This window comes from Varanus komodoensis, unplaced genomic scaffold (assembly GCF_004798865.1).
Source record: "Varanus komodoensis strain SLA01 unplaced genomic scaffold, ASM479886v1 scaffold97, whole genome shotgun sequence".
NCBI classification, from domain to species: Eukaryota; Metazoa; Chordata; class Lepidosauria; order Squamata; family Varanidae; genus Varanus; species Varanus komodoensis.
This window is the reverse complement of record NW_025336668.1, coordinates 294,342-303,662: the sequence shown is the minus strand read 5'-3', so window position 1 is coordinate 303,662 and position 9,321 is coordinate 294,342. Positions and strand designations below refer to the sequence as shown.

Genomic DNA, 9,321 nt, shown 5'->3' with positions numbered 1-9,321 from the left:
TGCCGCCATCTCTTCTTGGTGGTGGTAGGCAGCCATGCCTTGGCCCTCGCCTCTCCTGCAGTGGCCCCCTTGCCACTTGTGGTCCCAGGCTGGGGGTGCTGCTGGTCCCCCAAGGCCTCATCAGCCCTGGCCTCCCCAAGCAGAGAAAACCAGCTCCAGATCGGCGCCAGGAGGAGGAGGAGGCCTTGCTGGCTTCTACCTCCTGTGGGTGACATGTCTCCATACGTCCCTGGCTGCTCCTCCCGTGGCCTCTCCCTCAACCCTCTGTCTGGAGGGGGGCTGCTCCCAGGGGGCCTGGAGAGCTCTCTCCGCCCTCAGGCACAACTCCTCCTCTAGCAGGACCACCAGCTTGCACCAAGGGCAAGTGTAACCCTGACTCTCTTGGGGGAGAAGGGCGAACATGTCGCAGCTGTCGCAGCAGGCAGCAACATCCTGCCAGGGCCCTCTCCTGGTCTGCCATTGGGAACCCTTCCGGGACCCTACCTTGGTCCCCCACCTTGTCTGTCCTGCAGTACCCCTCACTCACCCAGTTCTTCCAGACAAAAACCCACTCACACACACTCAAGGACAAAATAAAATTTAAATTGGAGAAAAAACAAAGGAAAGCAAAGTACAGAACAGCACAAAACAAAACAAAAACGAAGAAATTAAAACAAAGCGATTAAAAAAACCCCCCTCAGCCTCCCAGGGAAGGGAGTTCCCAGGCAGCGCGGGCCACAGCTAAGGGACGCAGACAAGGGACGACGCCAAGAGGCCAGAGCCAAAAGGGCTTGCAGGGGCTGAGTGCGGCCGTATCAGCCCCTCAGGCCAGTGGTCCCGCCCCTTGGCTTCCTGCTGGCCCCTCTAGCCTCTCTGGCCCCGCCCCCTTCCTCTCTGGGCTCCTGGCCCTCTGCTCTCCTGCCCAGCTCCTACCTTGCCTTCGCCAGTCCCCTGGCCACCCTGCACTCTCTCCCAGTCTGTGCCTCTGCTGCTCTGCCAAGAGGCCAGAGCCAAAAGGGCTGGCAGTGGTTGAGCACAGCCTCATGAGTTTCTTGTTGCAAAATTTAGGCTTAAATTGAAGACAGTAGGGAAAAGCACTAGGCCACACAAGTATGACCTAAATCATATCCCTGATGAATAGACAGTAGAGGTGACAAATAGATCTGATAGACAGACTGCCTGAAGAACTATGGACAGAGGTTCGCAACATTGGACGAGAGGTAGCAACTAAAACCATCCCAAAGAAAAAGAAATGCAAGAAAGCAAAATGGCTGCCTGAGGAAGCTTTACAAATAGCTGAGGAAAGAAGGGAAGCAAAAGGCAAGGGAGAAAGAGAAAGATACACCCAATTGAATGCAGAATTCCAGAGCACAGCTAGAAGAGATAAGAATGCCTTCTTAAATGAACAGTGCAAAGAAATAGAAGAAAACAATAGAATAGGGATTACCAGAGATCTCTTCAAAAAAAAATGGAGATATGAAGGGAACATTTCATGCAAAGATGGGCATGATAAAGGACCAAAATGGCAGGGACCTAACAGAGGCAGAAGGGATTAAGAAAAGGTGGCAAGATTACACAGAGAAACTATACAAGAAAGAGCTTAACGTCCCTGATAACCACGATGGTGTCGTCACTGACCTCGAGACAGACATCCTGGAATGTGAAGTCAAATAGGCCTTAGGAAGTCTGAGGAACAACAAAGCTAGTGGAGGCGACAGTATTCCAGCTGAGCTATTCAAAATCTTAAAAGACAATGCAGTAAAAGCGCTACACTCAATATGCCAGCAAATTTGGAAAACTCAGCAGTGGCCACAGGATTGGAAAAGGTCAGTTTACATTCCGATCCCAAAGAAGGGCAATGCCTAAGAATGTTCAAACTACTGCTCCACTGCACTCATTTCACATGCTAGCAAAGTTATGCTCAAAATCCTCCAAGCTAGGCTCCAGCAGTATGTGGACCGAGAACTACCAGAAGTACAGGCAGGATTTCGAAGAGGAACTAGAGAGCAAATTGCCAACATACGCTGGATCATGGAGAAAGCTAGGGAGTTCCAGAAAAACATCTACTTCTGCTTCATTGACTATGCTAAAGCCTTTGATTGTGTGGATCACAACAAATTGTGGCAAGTTCTTAAAGAGATGGGAGTACCAGACCATCTTATTTGTCTCTTCAGAAACCTATATGTGGGTCAAGAAGCAACAGTGAGAACTGCACACGGAACCACTGATTGGTTCAAAATTGAGAAAGGAGTTCGGCAAGGCTGTATACTGTTGCCCTGCCTACTTAACTTATATGCAGAGCACATCATGAGAAAGGCGGGACTAGATGAATCACCAGTTGGAATTAAGTTTGCTGGGAGAAATATCAACAACCTTAGATATGCAGATGATACCACTCTAATGGCAGAAAGTGAAGAGGAACTAAAGAGCCTCTTGATGCGGGTGAAGAAGGAGAGTGCAAAAGTTGGCTTGAAACTCAACATTAAGAAAACTAAGTTCATGGGATCCAGTCCTATCACTTCCTGGCAAATAGATGGGGAAGAAATGGAGGTAGTGACAGATTTTATTATGCTGGGCTCCAAGATCACCGCAGACGGGGACTGAACCAAGCTGAACCATAAGGAAGGCTGAGCGCCAAAGGATTGAGGCCATTGAATTGTGGTGCTGCAGGAGACTCCTGTGAGTCCCTTGGACCGCAAGGCGATCAAACCGGTCAGTCCTAGAGGAGATCAACCCTGGCTGATCTTTAGAAGGCCAGATACTGGTGGGATGGTGGAGGACAGGAAGGCCTGGAGGAATGTTGTCCATGGGGTCGGACACGAGTTTGCGACTAACAACAACAGCAACAGAGGCCTTGGGAGGCTACCTTACACAGGCTGCCGTTGTTTGGCAACTTATTCTGACAGCAAATTGGGTGTATGCTGGCAGCAGTTCACAGTGGCTGTGTTCAGACAACACTGTACCCCACCATAGGTTATGCATGAACCTAGCATTATCCCCATGGGGTGGTTTATAAGCTCTGCAGAGGCCCCTGGGATACTGAGGAAGGGGGGGGACACAAATCCCTGCTGCACCTGATTGTCTATCAGGCACAGATCTTTACTCTCATGACTGGGTAAAATTCATGTGTGGGGGAGGTTAACATGTCCTGTCAACCCATCAGAGGACTTCTAGTTAGAATGATCTCAGGGAGGAGGCTGGTAGCACAGGGACTGAACCTGGAACCTCCATTCTACATTTTACATCTCTTTGCAAATGTTGTATGTGACTGCTCTGCTTCAGCCAGACAAACTGAGCATTAAAATTTTATAGCATCATGGGCACAAACTTACCAAACTGACCTCAACCAAAAGGCGATGACAAATGATGTTAGTAATGACTGAAAGCACCAAGTTCTTCTAATAACTGTTTTGATCATTCCATGCCTTTTTATTTCAGAAAATATTGCATCACAAATAGCTTTTATAAAAGCTGTTTAATAACAACCATCCATACAGTTTGCATTTTTCAATGGCAGGGGATGATGGGAAATACAACAATAAAGAAAGATTGGCTCTCTCCCTTCTCCCGCCCACCCATCACTGGCCACAAACCATCATCATTACACTTAAATATGGAAGAGCAGACATTAATTCAGGTTTTTGACTTAAATTTGGTCCGTAATTGGAAATATTGGGAAACAATCCATATACATGCTCAGCATCAGCTGCTGTATCCTCTGCTATGCATTCACTTGGAGAACAGTTGTAAGAGTATTTGTTTTCTCAACGAAGACCAACAAACAAAGCTCTTAGCAACAGTCCTGATGTAGGTGTGCACTCGGGATAATAAAGGCTCTTCAGGAAGACCCAAGATCAGATATAGAGGTAACTGGTTTCCAGAAACAGTATTACAGACTAAAAACAAACCCTCTGCAATTTCTATGATTAGTTCTACGTCCTGTTCCAAAAGCAGACACTAAACACATTATGGGTTGTGGGTCAGTACAGTTAAAGGAAATCCTGTTTTCCTTTATCAGATCTGCTTTATCAGATGGGTTCTTTAAAATGAACAGGCAGACAAAAAACTGCTACTTTCAAAAATACACATTTCAGTGCCCTGCTGTGCAAAAATCTGTTTACTGAACTTTGGAAAAATTATGGTTAGATCTCAGAATTATGCTATGTATCTACTAATTCACCTAGGACGAGGCAAGCAGGGAAAGCACTACATAATCTCCTGCTCTTCAGTCCAGAATATGTGATGGAGGAAGATACCACTCTCTCTCTCTCTCTCTCACACACACACACACACACACACGCTACCTCTTACAAAATCATGGAAACTTGATCACATTAGATGTAAGCCATCATCCTCCCCAGGTAAGATTACAAGTATAAACGAGCCTTTTTCTTGGCCAAAATGGGAGGCAGAGTATAAGGCAACGGTATAACACTGAATTGGGAGCTAAGAGCTCAATTGATCAATAGCTTCTTCTGTTTCAGTGGGAGCCAGGCTAAACTTGTTCTCCCTGTCCCATGCATGAGGAACTCAAGATGAAAACGTGCAGTTCTGTGATTCTTTTGGGGGAGGGGTACATTCACAGACACTGTTAAAGCTGTAACCTGAAGCACATGGCTAGTGCAGGTGATGAAGGCTGGAATAAAGAGAGTTGTGATGCTCTTTCCCAAATCGCTTTCCCCTGTAATGCATATTTTCCCTTTTTGAGATGAAAGCAGACACATAAGTGATATGCAGGGGGGTGCTATTTTCAGTGGAAAAGCAGCATCTTGGGAAAGAGTCAAGGGGACATCTCTACACACACAACGATCACATTTGCATGATATAGCACAGGTCAGGATGGGTTACAGCAATCACTTGGTATATCCAACGCTCACTCATAGATTGTCATGTTCTACAAACCTGATGACTATGGGTTATGTGAGGTTGAAACAGCCCTTGCATAACCCATGATCACCTGATTTGCTTATTCAGATGGCAGCTACACATGTCCCAGCCTCACCATGGGTTAAATGAATAACCAATGGTGGCCTGTCATGCCGCGCGTACCTCCAAATGCACACACATCTTCTGCTTCCAGTTGCTGCCTCTGTGAGTGTCCAACTTTTAAAAGAAGTCCAAAAGAGGAATCACCAAACCACACATAACATCTAGTTTATCCTCAGTTATCACCAAAAGAACTCACAAACGGGAGTTGTAATCACTTGCAACTTTCTTTATGTAACATTTCAGAACAGTAAGTTATCTGGAGTTAAAAGCAGGTAATGGAATCTGACCTGCCATGCAACCAAGAAAGACTGTTCATGGTATTGCAGCTTGTGTTATATTAGAAATGCTGGTATCTAAAATTGTTCCAATGAGGAGTTATGCTTACCAAGACACACCTCCCTACAGTCAAAAAGGCATAGAAATTGAGGCAATGTGTTCAGCAAAAGCTGTCCCTTTTATGAATGGCTAAACTAGTGTACGTAAGTGAACTACACCAATAAGAACACGGAGAGAAAGACACATATGCAAGATAAAAAGGTGCAAAAGGCTACACTGCAGTGTAAGGCACTTGCAGGAACTGTACACGCTACACTGTGGCTTGACAGTTCTGTGCAGGAGAAATGTTGTGCAAGCTGGGCTGGGTGGAAGCAATTTTCTGCAGCTTTGAAGCGATCCTCTGAACTGCCTTGGAAGACAGAAGACTGATGACAGAGATAACTACAAAAATGGGAAGCCCTCTTTAGTAAAGGTGGGTTCACCCATACCAATTCAAGGTTTGAATTAATGTGGGGAAAAGTCCTAATTTGGAAGGGTGGTCTCTCTCTCTCTCTCTTTGGAACACGGCCCAACGTTTGTAGGAGCAAGGTGGGCAGAAGGAAAGGAGGCCTGGTTTCTACTAGGCTCATCCAACTGGAAGCTGCTTCGCAACTGTGTCCTGTTGGATTGACCCACTTGACCTGGCCTACATAGCACCATAGTCTACCCAGTTTAGTCCTTCACTCCTATATAAAAAGTACACAGATGAGGTATATTTAGGACTCAGCAAAGCTTAGGAGTGACAGGCACATTGTGGTATGGGGAGAGGATGTATCTCAGCCTTTTTCTACACATTTTGAGTTTCTGGAGGGAAAAGAAAACAATCACCTACTTCTCTGTGTATGCTCTTAGGTCATGCCAATCAGCACAAGAGGGCACAGTAAGGGAACAAGGAAAAATGTAGGCACAATGCTACAGTCACTTAAATGCTAAGAGTGGCAATGGAAAGGCCGTCTTCACCTCCCCGTCCTCCCACCCTGCTTTTTGCTCTTCTAGTTGAAGCATCACGGAGGTGGAAGAGAAGAGGCTTTAGGACTGTTTGTCCCCTGGCCTCTCCAGAGGCCCCTCCTCACAAATGCCCCCTTTAATGCCATTGTTGCTGCCCCAACACTGAGCACAGCTGGTGTGGAAATAGGGCTAGAACCCCAGTGCCCATGCCTGACCTCGAAGCTGGGAACCCAAACTCTCCCACAGACCCTCTGACAATATACAGTGGCCACAGGATCATTCCCTTGAAGAATTTTGGTTACTTCCTCATGTGAGGCAACACTTCCACAAGCTTTAGGGCGAGATGTACCCACCAAGCTGCATACAAGTATGAATTGTGGCCTGCCAGGCCTATGGCCATCCCTTTGTTTTGCTGTCCGATTCAGACGAGGGCATCCTTGGTGGGGTACGATTCATGATGGATGCAGTGTGTTTGACTAGGGGAATCACCTGGTGTGTAGAACTGCTTTATGGAAATTAGAGGGGATTTTTTTAAAGGCCTGTACAAAAATGCAAGCTCAATTTATTCAGTATAAAATATCCCCATTTTTGAATGTGATTAAAACTTCACAAGCCATTACAAGCTATCTGCTTGCCTGATTTCCTTGCATCCATCTTAATCCAAACTTGAGTAGTAGTGGTCAGTCACTTTGTTTATGTGACCACTGCAACCCAGCATGAGTTATTTAAGCCACAGTAGATAGCAGAATGTCTTGGCAGCCATTTTGAATCTTAATTCCCTGGCAAGGGGTTGCCATGGTTTGCAACATTATCCAGACCCATTAAATGCCCCACAAATAACCCTTCCAAGGGTTGAAGATTCAAAATGGCCAAAAGTACATACCACAACCCACTGTGGCTGATTCAAGCTGCAATTACTGTGCAAATTGGACCAGCATGAAGCTCTCAGAGACAACCTGCTTATTCCTTCATCCCATAACCTGTTAAAAGAGATATCCTCACCATATGTCTACCAGAAGGAAATACTGTTGTGATCAAGAATGCAGTACTAGGAATATCTATCACCAATTAGGGCAAAGGAAAACAAAAGCCTCAGTTCCTTCTTCGTATTAACTGAAGATCTGCAATCTGGAATGAGAAAACGTGGTGAAAAAATGTTTTAAAAAACTGTAAGGTGCTCCAGTTGCAATAGGGCTTAAAGCAAGTCTTAGTATTTCAACTAACCCTACTGAATGTGGCAAGCTCAATTACGAAGGATACCATTTTCTGAAAAGGACAAGCAGCCTAAGAATACAAAGCATCCTTAAGTTATTTCTGAGTGATGGACCAACCTCCTCTCTCCAAATACCCTAGTTCTGCTTCAAAAACAAGGGGATTTATAGCAATTAGAAAAGGGTGGCCACCAAGGTAGGTTTTGCACTTAATACCATCTAACACCTTCGGACTCCCAAAAGCAGTGGATGGTATTAAGTGCTTTCTACATGGTGACTGACCACTGCATGACACAGCTTTTGTCACCCCACATTCCTAACTCATCCACATATTAAGGGGTTAGGAATTGTGCTGCTCATCATTTGTCAGGATTGCAACTCATGTAGTTAGCCTTGAAGGCAAGGAAAGAATAATGGTGAGAGGAGGTACAAGTGGCAGCCAGAACAGAAATGGATCTAAATTCATTTGGGTAAAACTTAGGAAAAGTTTTTTTCCTCAAAAAACAAAAGGTAAAAGTTTTAATTCTGAACACAGTTACTAGGAGTAAGACCTAATGAGCCTCACTTCTGAATAAATACGCAGAAGGTTGCACTGCCCAGCAAGTAGTATTGCTATCCTATGCTTGGTGGATAGACCCCTTTGAAATGATGGACTCAGCTACACAGATGCCATCAGTACCCCATGAAGGCCGCCTGTTGCATGGGAGGAAAAAGCACACAGAGGTGTGAGGAAATTGCTTGCTTCTGAAATAAAGATATAGCAAGCTACCATAAAAGTACCTCTGGCCTCTGCCGCCTTTTGAGTGAGTGGTGAAGTTTCTCCCTTCACTAAGGCACTGTAGGTTGAAGGGAGTCATTCTTGGCCAGTGGAAATAAAGAGTCCATCACACATACCAAGCTATTCAAGCAGCAAATCTAGATGCTGTGTTCCAGGAGAGCTCAGTTCTTCTAAGACAATGGAAAATTCTATTTTATAAAGAACGGGGAAAAGGAGACCTACATCTGTCTGGGAGCCACACATTAAAATGTCAGCCTCTGAGACTGGCTTAACACAAACTTGTATGCGAGGTTGTGCTTTTCCTTTCCCAGCCTTGTGAAGACTTGACACATCCTGAACATTCCACTAAGCTTACTGGTTGTGTAACAGAAATAGAAAATTTAGGTAAAGACCTCACCAAGATTTCTCCCTTGATCCTGACTCAAACTGCATTTCTCACCAGCTGTCTCTGTGAGATTGCAGTGAGTCCTGGTGCTCCACACACTAATCTAAAGTTCTATTCCCTTGGCAACAAAATGCATAATGTCCTAGAGCTGCCATCTCCCCAAGCTAAAGCATCATTAGATGCAACAAGAATGGGGGTGGTGGGAGGGGACCACACATTGGGAATGGAATTCAGAGGAAAACATACTTCCTATGGGCTGGAAAAGAAGCAGGAACACTCTGAAGAGGAGAAATGCATAACAAGGCAATGCACTAGGTGGGGAAAATGTTTGGTGTTCCTAGGCTCCCCTGTGGAGGGAGAGGGCCTGTTTGGTTATGGCAAACCGCCTGGAGAGAGAACACGATATTTTCATATTTTGTCTTCCAGCCGTTTGAAGTGGAACCTTGTGAGGACAAAAGGGAGGAAGGTGCCTCTTTATTCCTGGAGTCCTCAGATTTGCACAGTCCGTTATTTTTTTTCCTGAAACATCTCCTGCAGGCAGTGCTTTGGCTCTATGGAGACTTCAGCTTCTTGGTCCGTGGAGAGGTACCGTTTTCTGCTTTTACAACTCCATTTTCATGGTAGCCTGAGGTTGAACAATGGAGAGGGTGAACATGAGATTGGTTTTCAAAATGGCTGTTATAAGTAAGTACATGGCTTTAAGTGGCTTTTTGTAG

At 45.4% G+C, this 9,321-nt stretch overlaps 1 protein-coding gene across 1 annotated transcript in view; it reads right to left on the bottom strand.

The window, feature by feature from the left end:
- Window positions 1-3,385: 3,385 nt before the first annotated feature.
- Window positions 3,386-9,321, bottom strand: part of TRAM2 (translocation associated membrane protein 2) — a 41,114-nt gene continuing 35,178 nt past the window's right edge. Inside the window, exon 11 of the mRNA XM_044418992.1 lies at window positions 3,386-9,230. Within this exon, the coding sequence (XP_044274927.1) occupies window positions 9,157-9,230 (74 nt within the window). The 3' untranslated portion in view covers window positions 3,386-9,156. The remainder of the gene's footprint in view (window positions 9,231-9,321) is intronic.